Here is a 22,185-nt window from a genome sequence, read left to right on the forward strand (position 1 = left end):
TAATTAAAATCATAAGTATCTAGGTCATGGCCCCCACATCCTGAAGCGGGCCCCCTACATATCGCTAAGTCAGTGTGACGTTCTACAGTACTTAATACTACTTTTAATAATAAGTAATACTATTACTAAATAATGTACGCGGTAAAATTAATGTGTATATTTAATGTTTTTCGTATATTCAAATACATCCATTTGAATTATGATGTTACCGAGTATTGATACACTGATTGACAATTTACAAAAAAAATTACAACCACATAATTTTAAATAAAAATATTACTGATGGAAAATAGCACCACATGCGACTTTTCTTTAATATTAAAGAAAATTTGTGATGCGTGTTTATCTCACTTATCTGGTCAACTTGCCTCACCGGGCCCCTCCTGAGCACGGGCCCCCAGGCTAGAGTCCTGTCAGCCCCCCCCCCCCCCTTGTGGGGGCCATGATCTAGGTCTATCACTGCTTATAAATAGTATGCAATTAGTTTTTTAAATAATAATTCTATTGTCGTTGATTAGCAGAATTATTGTACTAACGAACGACTATTTTCCGACTATCTTTCTTCAAGGCATGCTCGCCTTTCATTCTCTTAAAGCTCGTAGGTCACTTCTGCTCTTAAAGCATTTTCACCTGCTCTGCTATCATGCGGTATAGTTTTCAACCGGAATTATGGTAAATTTGTATTTATAAGGACCCGTTAATAATAACATGCGTGGTCGCAGCCATGACGTCTTTTGGATGAAAACTGTTTCCTCCTGAGTGAGGGCTGTGCGGGAGACCTGGACATTTTTAATGAGGTGCTATGTAGTTTAATTTATATTTTTATTGAATTATTCTTTTTAACTTCTTTTCTTTTTAACTTCTTTTTAACTTCTTCTTTTTTCTCCTTTACTAACTTGCTTTTAAACTGTTATTTTCATTCTTAATGCCATATTATGAACATTTTGAATTAATAATTTGTTTTACTTATACCTACTCAATATTTATAATATTGTAGATGTTTACTCAACTCTACAACCGAGGTATTATTGTATATGTTCATTTGTATAACATAGACAATAATACTAAGCGAAATGAGTCACAATTGAGTTGAAAATCTGGCCTCCAACGGTACAGTAATGCGAGCAACCCTGCATAAAGTTTCGATGTCAAATTCAAACTCATAATGTAACCTTCAGTAACAGAGTATAAAAACAATGTGACAGTCTTGTTTTAGTGTCGTGTTAATCTTAAATGTTTTAGGACAATAATATAAAACAATCCATATCAAAGCTGTGTCTCATTTCAATTGTGTCCCCAAACATTATATTATCAGTATTATCAGTTATCACACACACGAAGCAACCTTCTACATAAAATTAATAGACGTTATATCTTCACAACCTACAACACAAGATCATTACGTCTACAATATACAATATACAATATATAAATATGTAAAATATTTTATTAAAAAGTACCTATTAGTTTGTGAAAAACTATTTGTCATTTCAGTTATATAATTAAAAGTTTATTTTGTTTTGTTTATATCAAATTTGAGCTCTTATATCACTTTACAGTTATGTGATATTGTTGTAATTTAATTTCAACATAGTTTTTTGCATTCATACCAAATGTCTAATCTAGTAAATTTTTATGTCTATCATATTGCTGAATAGTATGTGCATAGTATCCTCTATATAGACAAAAACAATATCATGATCGTGTGTTTGAATGCTAATGATCACTCCCGCGACCCGATCGATATTCCAGCGATATGTTTACTTATCGACAGAGTCTCCCGCTAATGACCCTACAGACAGCAGCATGAATGGCTTCTTTAACGTTACAATAACGCATCGATTAGATTCCGATACACTCATGCCGTACTTTCAGATGGATGACGTTAATAATAATGGAGTGTCGCCGAGAGATAATCCCAATTGGATTCTTCCAGTGTTTAACCGCGAGAATATTAAACCGTTCTTTGACATATATGACAGAAAAAAACTACCGGTGGCATGGTTTTCGTCCAACTGTCACAGTGCAAATAAAAGGGAGAAAAAAGTGAAAGATCTGCAACAATTTATATCAGTCGATGTTTACGGAGGGTGCGGTCCTCTTAAATGTCCAAGATCAAATAATGAAAAGGTCTGTTTTCAAAAATTGCGCCAAGAGTATTTTTTCTATCTCTCTTTCGAAAATTCAAACTGTGACGATTACGTCACAGAAAAGGTTTCAAACGCTTTAGAAAATGACGTCATTCCTGTCATTTATGGAGGAGCCAATCTAACAAAGTTTCTGCCCCCAAATTCGTATATCGACGCTGGAAAACTGTCCGCATTGAACCTTTCAAAAAAATTTACGTTTTTGATGAATAATCCAGAAGAGTACGCGAAATATTTTTAGTGGAAGTCATTTTACCATGTTGGAACCCCTCCTACTCCATTTTGCGAACTGTGTAAAGCTTTGCATACCGGTAAATCGAAGGTGTATGAAAATATTGTAGAGTGGTGGCATGGGAGCTTAACTCATCCAGTATGCAGGTCGCCATAGTTATTCATTGAAGACAATCGGTACTAGCCTAGTGCAGTTGTGATCGGTTGCAGTAAAAAACCACTACCTATATAATTTTAGGCTTCTCAGATAAAAATATGCAGTTATAAGAAATAAATCGCATATATCATAGAAGGATTGATATCTTAAAGATCAGAGAATTTTCCCGGAAAGTGAATGATGCGAATTAGTTATTTCTAAAGTGTATATTCCAAAATTGTATCTTCCCTATAAATAATTTTACCATTTTTATCGTCGATCTTGACTAGGTGTGGTTTCTAAATAAACATTATTTATAATTATTTTGAAATAACGAATTACGAATAATTTATAAGTGAGACTTTAACATTAACGCACTAAGTTAGTAGACGGTGTCTTCATTTAAAAAAAAACCTACATCTGGGTTTAGTTAGATTCATTTTATTATAATCGACGTAATGGTTGGAACTAGCTTCAGTGACACTTGCATTTCTTTTAAAGTCCACTCACTCACTATGTGACGATTTAATGTAAAACTCTGCAGCTTGTGATTATTACTCTTGTAAAAATATTTATATGGGTCTTATACAATATATCCATAATATGTTTAAATCGATATGCAATACATATTTCGCTATTCCGTATTAAAAGTTTTCTTACCGATAGTACATTATGTATTACTTATTAATATCAATGTCGGAATTTTATTACCCAATTCAACTACCAAAAACTATACTTGACAGTACTTAATATAATATTAATATTATGGCAGTAGTCTAGGTACCAATAATATTCCTATCCATACACAATGCCCCAATTTTCCATCAATAACAAAATATTTTCTACAAAACATCAGCTATCTGCTATAATATAAAATCGCAGCATCCGACCCCGCAAGTTCACAACCCCTGCTCACAAATAAATATTACCAAAATCATTTACACGCTGCGCCTTTCGCGCGTGTAACGAAAACGACCTGCTGGCAATGTTATCGCCCCAAAACCAAAATCACCTCGGTTCTGAACAACGGGACTTTTTAAAAATCAAAAGAATATCCTCGAACATTCTAGAATCTAGACATACCCTCCAACATGCTTTGCTTCTCAATCCGACCCTTCAGAAATGTTAAAATTAGAAAAGTTAGATAAAGGAATACTTTTAAAAATCAGTTAATTAAAAATTCGCCACCGAGTTAGAAAGTCACTTTTCTTTTTTTCTTCTTTCGACCATGTCCGATCCTAATAGGATCATAATATGGGCCTCCACAGAGTATTTTTTTATTAACAGATTTTGTTTTTTACGAGAAATGGATGTCAGCCACTTGCTCAACCTATTAGGTCCATATTCTGACAGACACAAATTGAAAAACAATATGTGTACTTGCCAGACCCAGGATTCGAACCTAGGACCCACGGCGTTATAGTCCAATGTTTCACTCGCGTATAAACATATTTTAATTAGGTACCCGCGCTAAATTCGTATCTTTATCACATGTATTAATAACGATATTCCAAATAAGTTAGAGCACGAATTATTCGTTCCTAATGAACTTACCCCTAGTCACTAGTAAGTGTTAGCGTACTCCAGTGAAACGGAAAATAATTTTCAACAGTAGGTGCGACGAAATTTATCACTAGTCACCAATCGGAGACCGACGGTCGAGGTGTCTGCACGTCGATTTGTTTTATCATGACCTCGGATGAAAATATTCTTAAATCGTGTAAAGATGACTAAAAAATTTACATATATTATGTACTTAAAAAAGAAAACAATGAAAAAGAAGTCAATGAACATACTATTATTATTAGTAATATAACAATAAACATTAAATGGACGCATATTGGATTTTTATGACAAATTATATTTCGTTCAGCACGCGTCATTTGCACAATCCGCGCATCGCCTGGCCATTAGACCATGCCTCAACTGAAGTATAGCCTTAATAATAAATAATTTGTAACCCAACCACGTGATAGTGAAATAAAAAGTACAGTGCAAACCTAATTATGGCTTCTTTATTGGCCATATCCGCTCCTTAGTTGGAGCATATAGACTCCACGCGGTGCCTCCAAGAATACCTGTCGCTAGCCAGTCTTCATGCATCGTTCCAGGTCAAACCATCGTCCCGTAGCTCCGCCGTATATACTCTATATATAGTACTTAGCGGCCTTCCAGGACGCCGGAATCCGATTGACTTGAAGAACAGGCAAACCAGGTTGAAGTTGTCTTCTGGCATCCGCAGCATATAGCCGAGCCAGGTCCAACGTTGCATCTTCACTCTCAACGTGATGAGGGACGTTGAGAGTGAATAGGCCGAGTAATGTGCCCAAGGTTAGTCAACCTCCCTTTGAAATTAAATATCTCATGACAATCAACGCTTCTTAGAACTAAACTTTAACTATATAATCATAATTTATCTCCCATGTTTAATTGTGTATTTCAAATAATAAATAATGACATCGTGCGCTGTTTGTTACATCGGAAGATAAAAAAACACGGATGGTTGCTTAGAAAATGGCGAGCATTTATTGGGACATAAATTAATATTACATTGGTTGTTTACAAAGATCTGCAGGTGCATCGAAAAATGGAGCAGCTGCAAAAAAATATATAAAACGTACAACTTGTTACGTATCTGCACTAGCTCTGTGTTCTATTGATTTTTATAAAAACTAAATTTGACGCCCTGTCTGTCGAGTGCAAACATGCACTCGTCTAAAATTAAACAGAACGTCTCACTTCAGCCAATCAGCAACGAGTCGGATCATGGGACATATCCGCGTCGTCTTAACATATTGCGGTACGTAACAAAACTTAAATATTATTATTATTATTATTATTATTATTATTATTATTAACGAATAATTACATTTTAGCTTGATTTTTGCTTGCTGTCTCGTAGTCAATAAATTACATATTTCTATGAGTCTGCCCGATAATGGTACCGGCTTCTTTAGGGCTCCATAGAATTAGATCTTTAGAGGATGACACCTTTCGGTGGTGATTCAATCAATAAGGTTAATATTAAAAAATATAATTTATATCTAACCACAGCGATACCTGATATTACAATCTAAATACTTGTGGAGATATTCTTGATGAAAGTTAAATTTATGAACATTTTTTTTTTCATAAAAAATATTGCTTTCATTAAAGGGAATTTTGCATTTTAGCATCTACGAATGGTGGATATATAATTATATTAACGGCCTAAGATGACGAAATTCAAATTCTGTGTCACTGAAACCAATCTTTATTGAAGTGTAGGTATACATCGGAAGAAAACGTTAATAATATTTTCACTATCTTGTTTTTTTATTATTGTAAAGTAGGTAGATAAAGCTTCTGTTAGTGCAAATATGTGAGCAGGTATCTGAAAAATCTTATTTTGCATTCGTATTTTTAAACTTCCTTACATATATATATATCGTTAAACTCTATGTATTTAAAATTAAATTATAATTTTATTTTCATTTAAAGATAAGTTCGGCCCTGCCACTAATTTTTACAAAAAAAATTGATGACATTTCATTTTGATTTCCATAGAACCGCATATAATCTAGCTGCTAGGACCCCTTTAGCAAACAATAAAAGTATTTTTTATGGATCTCTGGAATCTATGGAATCTACATTGTGTTCAAAATCTTTGGTACCTATCTATCTATTTTATTTATATGCTTTCTATATCTGCGATATATCCGCGCATTATAAAATATGACTATCATTTCACTATCACTATCAAACCACCCTATACCGAACTCAGTCTTAATCGAGTGTATCACGAGCCCCTTCGTGTCGCTGTGAATCATCAACTGTTTTCAATATGCATTCGCATTAATTTATTAATGAAGTTTCAATTTTAATTTTATTAATAATGTACTACATTAATTATTTAATTGTCTTCATCTATACTGTATGGTATGAGTGATGATTGTGAGTTAGACAGTCATCTTCGTGGCCTACCTCGACTCTGTCGCCATTCAGCGGCACACAAGACCTGTCTGTGTCAGTGGAAAACTCTTGGTAGTATTATATATTTAGTCCGCTATTTGAAGGAATCTCTTCCACATAATCTCCGATCTACGATCAGACCAAATATCAGCAGTTTTCATCCTACCTGCAAGCTATAAGCATGTCTGTTAGAAAAAATGGAGTCCAATGTAGTCCTTCAGCATAAAATTTCTTATGTTTATCTAATAAATATTTTATAAATACTTCTCTATCCAATGAATTTTTAATGAAAATACTACATTCGTAAATGAAATTTATGTATCACAATATCGTGGTTTCCAGACGTAGGCTTTCTTATTTTTATTAAATGTAATTTAATATTCCATATTTTTATTGCGCACTGCTTTTACGCTCATTACTTCTTTTCGTATATTCTTATCTTTCGAATATTGTTTAAATTTGTTTTGAGACGTCTCTTATCTAAAAAGATATTATATCTAAATAGAAATGACCCAAAGATAATCTAGTAATAAACAACTGCAAGTATTATAAATAGTGCTGACTATGCTAAACAGTCAAATAATGATTTTGATGCATTAACTTACATGGGATTACCTATTACATTTTATAATAGTATTATACATGTAAAACATTTAGTTTCTCATTCGATAAATATTTTGATTTTGAGAAAGGCACATATCGGAGAGAGTGAGAGAGCACGGAATGGAGATCCCGCAGAATGATTGTGAAACCGGCAAAAGACTAATAATCTGTAGCTATGTATTTAAGTAATAAGGGTATAATGCCATTATCAAGACAATGCAGATGAATTTATACGGATTGACTGTGCTTATAATATTAGATATGTATAATAGTATGTTATTTACTTACAAAAATAAACGATAATACCATCTTTATAATTCATTATAGAAATTATTGCAAACAAAATAATATTATTATGAAAACTTATTGAGCCCTTTTCAATCCAAGACCTCAGATTTTTAAAATAAATTAAATTAAAAACAGTACATAATATAATATAATATTATCACATTGCCTACTTACCATGATAAACAGTTTGTTTTATTGATTTTACTTATTGTACATATACTTACATTTGTATCAATTACTAGACGACTAGAACAATAACTTTTAACACATACAAAATAGCAAGCAATCTAAAATTTAAAAAACCATTGTTTACGTAACATTATTGTCATTTGACGAAATTGTAAATAATAATATTGTCTTTATTATAATCATAACAGTGGAGAATAGTCTACCTACTAGAGGCACCTAGCGAAAAAAATACGAAGCTTACAGTTTGAAACTTACATTTTAAAGTATATCGATTAAAAAATGCATAAGTAGCTAAATTCATTAAAAAATAAATCAAAGGTACACTTTAAAAAAATATTACGTGTTCCATAAAGTACAAAAAATATTTTGCCTGTTCATGTAAAATGTAAATCATTAAATTTATGTATTTTTTTTACTAAAATTGCTTGAATATATGTAAGTAATCCATATTTTCTTTCATAATATATCAGTATACTTATAGTGTCGACATTTTTTTTTTAATTAGGAAATACATAACTTGATGCTTTCTAAACAATCTCAATTTATAAGTACAACAAATTAAAAGTGCCTAGCGTTGTTCAAACAATTTAAATAGTCTGAAAAAATCAAATTTAAAACCTGTCATTAATCGTCTTTATATAAAGCAGTGTTTCCCAAACAGTTGATCGCTTTTTTCCAAACTATAATAAGTAAAAAAAAATGTGTTATTATTTCAAGCAAATATTTACTTTAATAATATTATTGTGTGTCTCAAATCGTAACTATTTTTGACCAAAAATCTTCCGCGTGTCACTAGATAACTTACATACCATAGCTTTCCAACCCCTAAGCTAGTGTACCGTGACGTGTTTTCTTGTCAACAATTATTTGCGGGAAGACGAGAACAAAAAGTTTTAAATCAACTAGTCCGTCGTCCATAATACCTATTTACAAATATGAACAAGAAAAGGGGTGCACTTTTTTAAATATATAACTTGGAATTAAATTACAACATATTATTAGATACTAAATTAAAATAAAAGCGATATGTTGCACTAATTCTATATCCTCTAATAACGATCAAGATCGGTTTCGTCCGCTTCAATAGAACATTGAATATGAAATACACATTCTTGTAATATACTACAACAAATTTACGGCTATTTATTTACACGTTTACCTTCAAATCTGAAAAATTCGGAGTAGCTTATATTCCTAAATTGGCCTTAAAGCAGGATTAAAATTTTACCAAAGTTTACCGTAAACAATATTTTACAAGCGATGCTAAACGGCCGACTGGCTGTCAAATTATCGATTTCATTATCATTTTGAAAGATTAATTCTAATATTTATGGGACATCGCCGTACATTTATTAATCCTCTTCGCTATTTAGGCATTAGGATAGGACAAGGAAAAACATGGAGGGGGTTGCCATGTAAATTTTTGTTATTTATCGTGTTTGGGATAAAATATTGCTGATGACAATTAATAGCTCTAATAAATGTTGATACCGCTGAAAGGATGATTCTTTTCATATAAATATAACTTATCGCCAATTATTAGCACTTACGTCAATCATCAATAAATTATTTATGCAAAGATATTATTATAGGTACTAATTTAAATAAAGCCAAAGTACTTAGGTCAATTTCTTTTATTATGTTAACTGTCAAAATTAGTATGCATTATCCACTTTTATTTAATAACTGGACCGGTTTCGTCCACCCCAGAGGGACATTTTCAACTAAGATAATATAAAATAAAATAGACATGTGTAATTTATAATAGACAAACTCAAAAAGAGACTAAAATATTCAAAAATTCATTAAGTAACTATCAAACAATAATAATATTATGTCACTCACATTTAGTAATTAAATTGAATATTAATAATTTATCATAATATATCATTAATAGACACTAAAACCAAATTTATAATTATTAACAAAATTACAAGAACATTATAAAGCAATAACCACTTACTTACTAACACCTTAGTACCCTTAGGTATATCACAAGACAAGTACTTTTGATTGATCAATATTTAATTTAATAACATGACACATTTAATTAATAATAGATTTATAAATTTACAATATAATAAGTATTATATTAATACTACTTAATGGACATTTTTGAGCAAATAATGAAACAGTATTAATTCTAACAAAAAATATGAATAAAGATAAAATAATAAAGATAACAATATAATGTACAGCCTTTCGTCCACGGTCAGAGCAGACCTTAAGACGGCAGTGACGTAAACCACAAGTGGCACCTGCGATTTCATGGGCCTACCTTATAGCTGAGACGTATAGCCATTATATGCCTCCATAGCGAAGCCCGTCTGCTCCTTGCTGAAATTTGCCTCCTGGAGCTCGAGTTTTGTGGTAGATGCCAGCATGTTAAAAATGATCACTCGAGGCTCTTTTTTTGCAGCGATTTTTACGAGTATTTCAGCATCCGAGATTTAAAAAGCCATTATTAAGTGTTTGGTCTCGTGTTCAGGTCGGGGATGAACGATGATTCCCCCTTTTCTAAAGTTTCTGATCGCTGTAGTCTGAACCCCTATTTCTCAGGGGTTCAGTGTCCTTTTTAGGAGAACTTTTATAACTTCAGACGTCTTTCTCCTTCACTGTGGGGGGGGGGGGAAAGGACAGCAGGCCTAAAGACCAGTGGCAATGGGGCTGGAAAAGGAAGTTGGGATGGGTTTCCCGTGATTGGAGGAGCCATTATAGTCGAGGTTAACGGACGCTGGCGTTTTCCTAATACCATGACCCATATCGTAGCGGCAGTAGTGAGATCAGCTACGAGTGTCAACATGCTGGGTTTCGGATTACAAAGCACAGCAAAGATTTACACGTGCTAGGTTTTACTAATTATAGGTGTAATATTCGTTATGTGGATTCTGAAATAAGAGTTTAACTAATAAGGCTGAAAATCTTTCCTCCAATGATAAGGCCAATCTTTTAAAAGTAGAGATGATTTTATTCTGATTAATAATGCATTGCATTTCAAATACACGAGTTTTGACATTTTTTTGGTGTAAAAAATCATCAAAACTCAATTATTTTAGGTTCAGCAATAGTTTGGAAAGGCTTTATTTTATAAATATCCCCTCATTTGCATATATATAACTTTGAATGTTGATTCAATTTATTGTTAACTCAGATGACGAGGAGAAGCAGTATCATTCCAAAATTGTATTATGAAAATAAAAAAAAAATAGTTTATCATCAGTTAAAATCTGGATCTGGAAGAACCTTATTTGATGGTGCCATAAATGTGTCAGTAAATAAAGAAATTTTGGTTGTAAATAGTTTTTTTCCAGATTATTTTATGATGTGATTTAAATGAGTAAATATATGTGTATATTATTTTTTGTGCTGTCAATTGATATTTTTGACCCTGATGCTCCATCATATTATGCTTCCACAAAGTATAAGGTAATTATTAAAAACGTTTGTGTGAGGAATGGTAGTTGGCCGATCGTACAAGTCATTAGGCACTTGCTCTGGATCAAATAAACGCAGAAAAAAGAGTACATACCCATTATACCAAATAATTAACGAATATTTAATTATTATTCACGTACCTACGTCCTCATATGGTTTTTCAGCTATGATTAATATTAATTACTAATAGTTTTATTGCTCGTATGAAACTTGAAGTGTGTACGTAAAAAGATAACAATATAAAGTAAGATAAAAATAAACTGCATACTTACATATACAAAATAACGATAATCATTATCTCTACGTCAATTTCCCCGCCTTTAGATAGTGCATTCTACTATGATAAGTACAACCAAACGCAAATTGACACTATCAACAGACCTTCGTTATAATTAAAAACGTTACATTTTTTATGTACTGTGAAGTCAGCCGTCGTAAAGTTTAATACATTTTTTGTGTTACAATGAAGTTAAAGGGATTTAACTATGCATTCCCTTTAGTACTGTTAATATTGTCTACTGTGTCAGTGTTATATTTTGTGCGAACATTAGAAAAAATCAAAATACATCCCCGAGCCCAGCCAAAAACTGAAAGAAACCCATTTGTTAAGTACATTTTGTTCTGGAATACAGTTTTTGGTGCGCACGATTTTAACTTCGGGTTTGGTAGAGAACCGTTTATCAAAAACAATTGTCCCGTATTCAACTGCATTACAACTGACAATAAGGATTTGATTTCTATTGATAAATTCGACGCGATTGTGTTTCACGGACCGGAATACCGTCCCACGAAAAAAGAAGATTATCCCGCGATGCGTGCTACGTTCCAGCGGTATGTTTACTTGTCAATGGAGTCCCCAGCCAATCGGCCCATTTACAGCAGCATGAATCGCCTCTTCAACGTTACAATAACGCATCGTCTAGATTCCGATATACATATGCCGTACTTTAATTTGGATGACGTTAATAATAAAGCAGTGTCGCCAACATCTAACCCAAATTGGATTGCTCCAGTGTTTGAAACTGAGAATATTAAACCGTTTATTGAAATATTCGATAGAAAAAAACGACCAGTAGCGTGGTTTTCTTCCAACTGTCACAGTGCAAATCACAGAGAAAAAAAAGTGAAAGAATTGCAACAATTTATATCAGTTGATATTTACGGAGCGTGCGGTCCGCTTAAATGTCCAAGATCAAATGAAAATATCTGTTTTGAAAAATTGCGCCAAGAGTACTTTTTCTATTTCTCTTTTGAAAATTCAAACTGTGATGATTACGTCACGGAAAAAGTCTCGAACGCGTTACAAAATGACGTCATTCCGGTTATTTATGGAGGGGCCAATCTAACGAAGTTCCTGCCTCCGCATTCGTACATCGACGCTGGAGAGCTGTCCGCTTTGGACCTTTCGAACAAATTGAAGTTTTTGATGAAAAACCGGGAAGAGTACGCAAAATATTTTTGGTGGAAATCATTTTACCACATCGGCAACTCTGTGTCACCTTTCTGCGAGTTGTGCAAAGTTTTACATGACGATAATACTAAATCGAAAGTGTATGAAAATATTGTAGATTGGTGGCATGGGAACTCGACTCATCGAGTGTGCAGATCGTGATAGTATTCTATCCATAAGTACACGGTGAAACATTATACACGTTGACAACTAGATACTAACAAAAATAGATACCTACTTCACGTCGCGTAAAATGGCAAGATATCCTGTCCCCGTTTTACTAGTTCTGTGAGAAAGTGAAGATACTCATTTAATAACAAAATAGGGTTAATATTATTATTGTGAGTTTGTCAGAAAGCTATCGTGTATTATAGAATTATATAAGTAGTTATCAATCGTATCATCCATAATATGCCAATAATGTAAACAGTGACGTCCCTAGACAACATGCCGCCCCATTTTTATCATCCTTTCATGACGCAAATATCTAAGAAATGTGTTGTACCTATGGATACATTACTAACAAAATATATACCAATAATTTAAATGCCATCCCTACTTCAATAGACAGTATTGCAAATCCACGGTTTCAGATATATTTAAAAATCCACCTGACAACTTTCAAAACTCGCGATGACTGGCAAAAGTATTCTGATAAATTAATTAAGTACTGTATGTACCTACCTTTAAATCAAATATAAATCGCAAATCTGCACAAGTCATTGCTGGTCATCAAAGGCGTGTAGTCCAAGAACAACGGAAGTAAACTAGACATCGCGAACCCGACAAAAAAATTACTGTCCTGTTAAACCTTCTATGTAAATTAATACATTTTATTTCCAAGTAGTGAGTTGAAATTTTTAATAGAAAAATATTTCCGTTATTACTAAGTTTGAGTACCTATTTCTATCTCGATTTATCGCCCTCGAGTAGCTGCCGCTCCCAAGCCACGCTCAATCTGCCTACCCCCACGGGACGTCACTGAATGTGAAACTACTGAATTAAACATATTTATGTACGTTTACTACTTCTTGACTGATACAATGTTTTTGCTGAATACATTATATTATTCAAATTCATTAAATTAATGACATTATTAAATATACAAAAGAAGAGCTATCATTAAACTCTGAAGACTGCATACTGCGACTAAAACGATAATAATGAAGATATTATTAATTTGGTGCAGTATTGATAACTATCATGCAGGGAAGTATTGAGGGTAGCAGAGGTGTTGGTAAAATATGATTATCTTAGATATGCAAGCTTCAATAATTGTTCAATATTCGAGACGTTAAAAAGTTACTAGGTAATATGAATGGTACAGGAAAGTAAAAATTGTTAAATGAAATTTTATTATTTTGCTATTAAGTATACAAATGTTGTTTTATACGATATAAACATTTTTTTAAAATTGAATAAAGAGCGAATAATATGTGCTGGTCAGGGAACGCTTTGATAAAAATAACAATAATGTTATTTTTAATAGTCATTTCTGTATGATAATGTGCATTCAAATTTGTCAAGTAAACGAAAAGCGCATTCAATGTTTATAAAATTTGAAAAAAATCATTCGGGATTCGTGTTTCTTGCATTTCACGGCCTGACCATTCTCTAGTCAGAAACTAAAATTTGCTTCAAAGCCTCGGTTGTGGCGGCTGGCTTTACTATGTACCTATATTGTATTAATTTGTTCTGAGACACAGACCAAAAGTTTATATGTGATGTATTGGGCGGAAAGAATTAAATTTTAATACAACATTATGATTATTATCATTATTTCGAAGGAATATTAATAATTTTGAGCTATTATAATATCGTGGGCCGAGTACTTAAATGTCCTAACAGCATTTTTGGGTATTATCATGTTTTTCGGTTTTTAGATAGTTCAGTGTTCAATGGTCCTATCAGTATACGACATTCAAGTATATTTTGGTTAAATAATTTGCTATGGACGAAAACATTTTGTTCTATCAGATTTAAGATTAAAAATTTCAGTGCTTAATTGTTCGAACAGTTTCAGCCAATCACAGCTCGTCATTATTGCTGTTAGAACATACAAGCATAGATCAATGTGATAGTTTCAAGTGACGTTTAAGTACTTGTTAAGATTTTTAGTGAGAAAAAACATTATAAGAGGCCTTAGTTGTTGAGTTATACATGCAATATGGATAATTTACTGTCGGGTGGATATCGAAAAGGAGTATTTTGAAAATGAGTATGATAAACCTAAAAAAGACCGTTGTGATGTTTTTGAAGAAAACAAAACCAAAACAATAAATGAAATAACTGAACACGCCATTTCAAACATGAAAACACAAAAAGAATGCGATGAAGAGAGAAAATTAATGTAAATGTGGCTAGTATTTGCTTTGATCTTGAAAAGGTTTTTGCGTTGCCACGTGCAAATATAATATCTTCCTTTTACTATAGTATAAAACTTAATTCATATAATTTAACAGCCCACATAAAGGCGGGGTCAATGAAAAAATGTCACTGTGCTCTTTGGTGTGAATGAATTCATGGTAGTAAGGGCATAGATATTGCTTCAGCATTGATAAAAATATTGGAGAATATTTTGGAAGATTTCCCACTTGTCCGATAATTTATACTATGGTCAGATTCGTGTGTGCCCCAAAACAAAAATTCAATAATTAGTATGGCACTCCTGAAATTCATGGAAGATCATATATCTATAAAACAAATTACTCAAAAGTTTTGTCCGCCTGGGCATAGCAGCACCTATTCAGGAAGTAGACGATATTCACGACCAAATAGAAAAAAACACTTCCCACTTGGAAATTTACAGCCCTTAGGACTCGTAAGGGCTTTAAAAAAATTGAATAATAAAAATCTCTTCAAAGTAATTCAAATGGCTTGGAAACATTTTAAATTATTTGACTATACAGCTAATTTCTTAGTATTCAAAGGAATACCTTACTAAATCCTGAAAATTTAAGAAAAATTTCTTACAAAATACATCACAGCGACGATAATTTTGGAATGGTCCATCTTGCATTAAAATCAAGAGACATCTTACAAAGTAACTTAATCTTCAAACTTCCTGAAATAAAAACCTGCCCAGAACCCAAGAAGTGCTTACTCTCACCGGAAAAGGTTAATAACTTGAAGAAATTACTAAAAGTTATGCCACCAGCTGAAATCTTTCTAAAACCATATTTCAGAGAGCATAAAAATAGTGCAAAAAAATAGAAACAAAAAATTAAAGCTATAATGTAGTCATATTATATTAAAAATAAGTTATTTCTAAGCTGTTTATAATAATATGTTGTTTCTTACTTTTGTTTTATCAGTTTCTTACATAAGTTTTATCTAGAAATGCTGTTAGAACATTTCTACCATCAATATGTGTAGACTTAAGGTCAGTTTTGTTCTATCAACAATTTCCATATTCTGTTTTTTATTGTTTTAGTATTTTTTTCTTCTTGAATAAATAACTTTTTTTATAATAATGGATATTATTTTTTTACCATTTTTCATGAAAATTAGAGGAATGTAAGCTCACAAAACTACAAAGTGCCAAATCTTAAAAGTGCTCTGGTGATAAGCTACAAAATTTCTGTTGGAACAATTAAGTACGCGGTCCACGATATGACAAACCAAATATTTATATAAATAATAAAGTTTGTCTTATTCTTAAGGGCTATAAATAGTGCCGTATGAATGTCAAATAAGAATTTGTACTATCTTTGCGAGCTTAGCCTAGATAATAATATGAAGACTTTGTAGGAAAAACGTATATTTTGTCATTATGGTAGCTTGTATTTTCTCATATTAGAAATAAATTAAAACAATACACTTTTATTGTATAAATTATATATTTTATGTGATCGTTAAAAATAATAATTTCCAAGATGAGAAAATACACCTTATCATAATGAAATATACGTTTGTCTACAGATTATCTCGTAAAGATACACATTTTTTTATGTTTGAACTTCACACATCGTCGCTATAGGATTTGTTTCCCGAAAAGACCAAATGTCAATTTTACAGGAGACGAAAACAAATTTCATTGTCGTATATTTAAATATCAGTAGATGTATCAATCATTCTTTCTACACTGTATGATTGCAACATTATCTAAGAATAGATTCCAAGAATAATATACTGGTATAAATCATTAAATGCACAGAAAATACGTTTTATTTACAAGTACTCACTATGGATATTCGGGATTTTTTAGCGCTCTCTCAGAATAATGGATATTCGGGACAAAACAAGGACGTTCGGGATTTAAGACCGTAGCATATTGCTGCACGGCCCACGGATTACTGAGTGGTTAAAAAGTACGCGCCTCAAATGTTATATTTATTTACACGATAATTGTTAATAATTACTTTTACTATTTAAATACTGAATGATCGTAATTACCCAAGTTCGTATGTAATAATAACATGCGGCAATCGCTTTTCGGTTTTTTTTCGGATTAAGTAGTAAAATAGTTTTTAAGTAATTAACTATTTTTTTTATTGAATGAATAATTCACAAGATTTAAGAATGTACCATTCTAATAATTGAACATACATAATTTTTAAAATCACTTCTGCGAAAATATATTATAACCAATAGAAAATATCTTTTTGAAAAAAGTAAGACACCCGGCCGGAATCGACCCTGCATCTCCTGGGTTTACGTCCCAGTCCGCGAATTATCCACTATGCTACGAGGTGACATACTTATGACGACAAACTTTAACTATTGGCCTTTTAATACCTGCTCATCAGCATTCTTCAAAATCAAGCGACTATCGGCGATCGTTTTTTTTATTAAATAAAAGTAGGTACCTACTACTTCAATTAACAACCGAAGTCACAGATTTCTCTAATATTTTATGATGGTACTTACTCGTACTTGCTAACAGTTTTATATTAATACTTTTTCCAAAAAAAAAAAATCTATGTATATATATATCTATATATCTCTATACTTAACAATTAAACTTATTATAAACCACCAAATAATATTATATATTTATTATTGAAAGGAATATCAACACAAAATAATAGCATGTATAAATTAATTACCATTGGATGCTAATATTAGGTAGGTACCAATATCCTAATTATATAATATTCACCAAATAAAAATAGTAGTATAACATACGTATTACATTAAATTAACTATTAACGCATTCCAAAATAAATAATAGCATCGCCTTTTTTTTCATAGAAATACCTAGATTAAAAGTAAAATAAAGACAAACAAAGTTTCATTAATAATAATTTGAAATAATAATTATTTTTTACGTCATAGTAGTTTCCGGGTCACACTGTAGAATTCGTATAACCGTTGGGATTTTGTGTCATTTATCAAAATAAAATGCAGTTATTTAGGTTAAAATACTCACTTCCATAACTCTACTGTAAGTTCAGGGCGAACTGGTGATGTATCAGCTATGAATGATCTCTTCAAAAACTTAGCCAGAGATCTATTTCGACCGAAATTAACTTGGATATTCAGGTACGAATAGTTGGACATTCGGGAGAACACCACAGAGTAATTGTAACTTAACATGGCGTATTCGGGTTTTTTAAAAAAAATATCTCTGTTCCTAGACAAAAATATATTGTTTTTATAAATGATTTCGGTCGAGTTCAATAAAAAAAATTGAACTGCATTAAACGAATTTGACAAAAATGGATATTCGGGAAACAAATCCTATAGCGACGACATTACTACGACCCTTCAGTACTTCTACACCACAATAAATATTTATTTTATTCCAGGAATCGTATTGCTAAATGAATTAGGCACTACATCTACAATGATAAATGATAATAATAGTGATATAATATTTACCTTGTAATTATTATCAGAGCAATAATTAAACTAGTAATTAAACCTTAAATATGTGAATAATAATATGATTTTGACCTTTGATGTGTTTTCAAAGGTGAATAATTTAGTTACACTGAGCAGGTAAACGCCATTTAAACAGGTCCTGATAAAAATTCAAAGCTGTTATTTGCTTCACTGATAATATAATAGTTATATCGACCGAATATTATTATAGTGACTCAACTACTTATGCGATATGATAAGTGATAACAACACTGATAACTATATTCGTATTTTAATAAAATCGAATATAGGGTATACAGTACAAAGATTGTCTCTAAAAAACTTTAACGGAGTATTTATAATAATAATATATCTTATTATATAATATACACACACATGGTCAAATCCACTTACTTATATATTGTTTGATAGAATAATTTAATTGACTAATCTATAAGATAGATAAGATTTTTATTATTTATTTATAATAATGAATTCTTTATTGTAAATAAAATGTATGGGTACTAATAATAAAATGGATTTAAGTAGGAAAAAGAGGTACAGTTCGGTTATGGGGAATTCAGCGGCAAACACATTTTGAAAATAGCCGATATACTGGATAATTTGTTAGGTTAACCTAACCAAACCAAACCTAACCTAACCTAACCTAACCTAACCCAACCTAACCTAAACTAACCAAACTAACAAATAATCCAGTGTATCGGGTATTTTCAAAATGTGTTTTCCGCTGTATTCCTCATAACCGAACTGTACCGAAAAAGATAAAGAGAATGTCAAAAAGGTATAGATCTCTGAGGATGTATTAGCGATTAGCCGAACTGAGCACAGAACTCAGAAGAATACGTAGAGTTTTAGTATGTATAGATAGTATTTCGAACACGTGGCGAATCTCTCACTTACTGGTATTTGATGAATTTAAAGAGATTCGAAGCGGCTCGTGGAAAACGAGCTGTTCATAATGTGCACTCTAGGGCTTCACGCTTTAAGGGCGGACGTGCTCAGCGTAGGTCAAAACGGAACTTTTATTGTATTTTCAATGCATGATCCTGGATATTCCTTAAACGTTGTAGATAATCTATTTATATAATTTTGAAGCCTTATTATCCTTTATATTTATTTAATACATTCGATGACTGCATAAAGTATTTTTATTACATAAAATAGTATTCTTTTAAACCTCTCGCTCTGATGTTTTAGAATATAGTCATATTTCAGTCCATGCATGTGCAGTGGTGTTAAGATTTTTTACATTTATTAATTTTTAAACGCATTTATAAAACTATTAATATAATTTATATCAACATTATTATAGTGAAATATTAACGATAAAAAATTATATTGATAATCTCTGTGATCCCAAATTTGACAAGAATTAGGCATTTTATTATTCAAAAAATGGGAAAGATTAACACATTTGAAGATAATTCTAAAGACACTAATTATTATAAGCAATGTCTTTGACCATTCAAGTGTGATAAACATCCTACGAATAATGATTGCTTTATAATAACTATTGACCTAAGAATAAGGTAGTGTTTTTTTCGAAATACGCCATTTCTTTTGGCATTCCCTTGTAATTAAGCTACAACATACGGCCGTAGCCATAAATTTACAAACTAAAACTGAAGTAGGGAGAAAGATCATGTTAACGCGCGTGTTTAAACATGTATCTAACTGAATTTTTTTTTAACGGTACTGCAAATGCAATAAAAGCTCCATTTTGACCTACACTGAGCATGTCCCCCCTTAAGCAATTTCAGATGCCACAAAAATTGGTGAAACAGAAATAAATAAGTTAATTTTTTAATGAAATCGATAATTTCATTTTAAGGTATTTAAATCACAGGAGACATGTGCAGAAGAATTTAATGACATTTTAATAAATATATTCAAGAAAACACATACAAAATAAGCTCATTGACACAACAAGAGATGGGAGTACGAAACCATATTATTGTTAGCTGGAACTATTTTACTATAATAATTTTAAATAAGAACTTAAAACTTGAAAAAAATAATAGTGATTTTGCTAATAAAACGGCCAGAAAAATCATAGTTATTTGATAAGTAGTTTTTTTTTGTTTATGTAAACCAGTGGTTCCCAAACATATTATGCACATGGACCGCTTCTTAAAGCAAAAACCTGATCACGAACCCCCAAGTGAAACATAACACATAATACACATAACTGCATAATAGAAAAAAAAATATTAATTTAATTTTGATGTGTCTTGAATTGTGTGTCGGTGTCACGTATCGGTGATGTAAAAATAAAATGTAAATAAAACATGTTGATATTTAAATGAGTATTTATTGAAATAGTTATAACTTTTGTTTTAAAACCAAGTTCTTGAGAACAACGTGTACTGGATTATTCTGGATTTTCGTCTACACTTTGATTCACAAAATCGATATTTTCAGTAGCACATTTACGTTTTTAACGGGTTTGATTCTTAAAATCACAAACATTACCGAATTTTCAATTTAAATTACGTTTGATAAGCTCTGTAGGTCGATTATTTTGACCATAAATTGTAAGCAATGACCGAAACGTAGCTCGAATAGATTCATTAGGTATTGTTGTGATAAATTTTAACAACTTGTATACGGTGTACAAATGATGATTTTCCAAAGAATACAACACAAACGTCAATTTTCGTGGGAACCAGAGAAAATGGCTGTTATGACGTTTTACAAATCTATAGTACTAATTTGATAACCATATACAATCAAAATATAAAAGGTTGTTAATATACATAATACATGTTTAAAGAGCCGATAGTTTTCCCTATACAAATATGAATTTGTTGCAGTTCACATAATATCTTGTTAAGAGAGAGGCTTCTGTAATTTATGTCGTATAAACATAAACGCAACATCTAAATAAGAACCCTTCACCAATTGTATATCAGTAGCACTTTAAAATACACTAAATTTTCAACATAAATATTTGACCACACGATTCCAATACACTTAGGTACCTACTATACAAAATACATAACTTTGAAAAACCTCATAAATATACCCATTACATATCAAAAAGCTCGAAAGAGAATTTCGGGCTCATATCTTTATCAGGATATCATGACATTCATACAATATAATATAGGGATTTTAATACCGGTATCCCAGTATTTTTCAATACCAAAATACCGGTTTTTATAAAACGTTTAACAGAACTGTAATTTGTTTGTCGAATGTATCTGGTTATTTCCATTGACCTTCTAATTAGGTGACTAGTAAAGACACGCGCAGATTTGCAAAATAGTTTTAAATTTATCCAAATATTTTTGCATTCTTAGATGAAAGTATCGGAAATTGCGCTTAAATACATACTGTTCGTTTGTATAATCATAAGTAACCGTAGCCCTAGTGGCGAATATTTATATTATAACGTAATATAAATATTAATTCTACTATAACGGACTTGCATGTACCTAATTTTTTCATGTTTATCTACTCAATGGTAGTTTATTGAATAATAGAGACATATAATGTTTTTGAACAAGAAAGTGAGCAATTTCGTGTTTGGTTTTACTTGCGGGATAAAAGTAAAGAAGTTTTTAATTGTAAAAAGTGCAATAAAACAATAGGTGGAATTACCAATGGGGCACATAATATGGGAATGGGACGACTGGCCTCCGGACAATTGGACGCCGCACTGTCGTAGACACGTGTAGACGAGGTATTTTAATCAGCTTCTATCTACTACTTAGTAGTTTGAATTCATTTTACTCTTAACTTAATGTATTCTTTATCGCGGATTGAGAATTACCATGTCTAAGGCTTTATATAAAATAAAAAACTCTTTTTTTCGTTGAACTTAAACATATTATGCACGATTAAATCATTGTTTACGTCTGCATATTTACATTCTCACCAAATATTAAATCATAATATCGTCACCGTTCAGGCAAAAGTCACCAACC

General features: G+C 31.6%; 3 protein-coding genes across 3 annotated transcripts in view; 2 read left to right on the top strand and 1 right to left on the bottom strand.

The window, feature by feature from the left end:
- LOC147072625 (adipokinetic hormone/corazonin-related peptide receptor variant I-like) overlaps positions 1-22,185 on the bottom strand; it is a 110,062-nt gene that overhangs the window by 58,913 nt on the left and 28,964 nt on the right. The window lies entirely within an intron of this gene.
- Positions 1,720-2,535, top strand: LOC147072626 (lewis-type alpha-(1,3)-fucosyltransferase-like). The gene is given in 1 exon segment (XM_085945934.1): positions 1,720-2,535. A coding segment is annotated over 1 exon segment (816 nt).
- Positions 11,444-12,592, top strand: LOC147072627 (lewis-type alpha-(1,3)-fucosyltransferase-like). The gene has a single exon (XM_085946231.1). The coding sequence runs from the start codon at positions 11,444-11,446 to the stop codon at positions 12,590-12,592; it is 1,149 nt and encodes a 382-aa protein (XP_085802357.1).

This window comes from Rhyacophila brunnea, unplaced genomic scaffold (assembly GCF_057557595.1).
Source record: "Rhyacophila brunnea isolate RB1 unplaced genomic scaffold, BYU_Rbru_1.0 scaffold_19, whole genome shotgun sequence".
In the NCBI taxonomy this organism is placed as follows: Eukaryota; Metazoa; Arthropoda; class Insecta; order Trichoptera; family Rhyacophilidae; genus Rhyacophila; species Rhyacophila brunnea.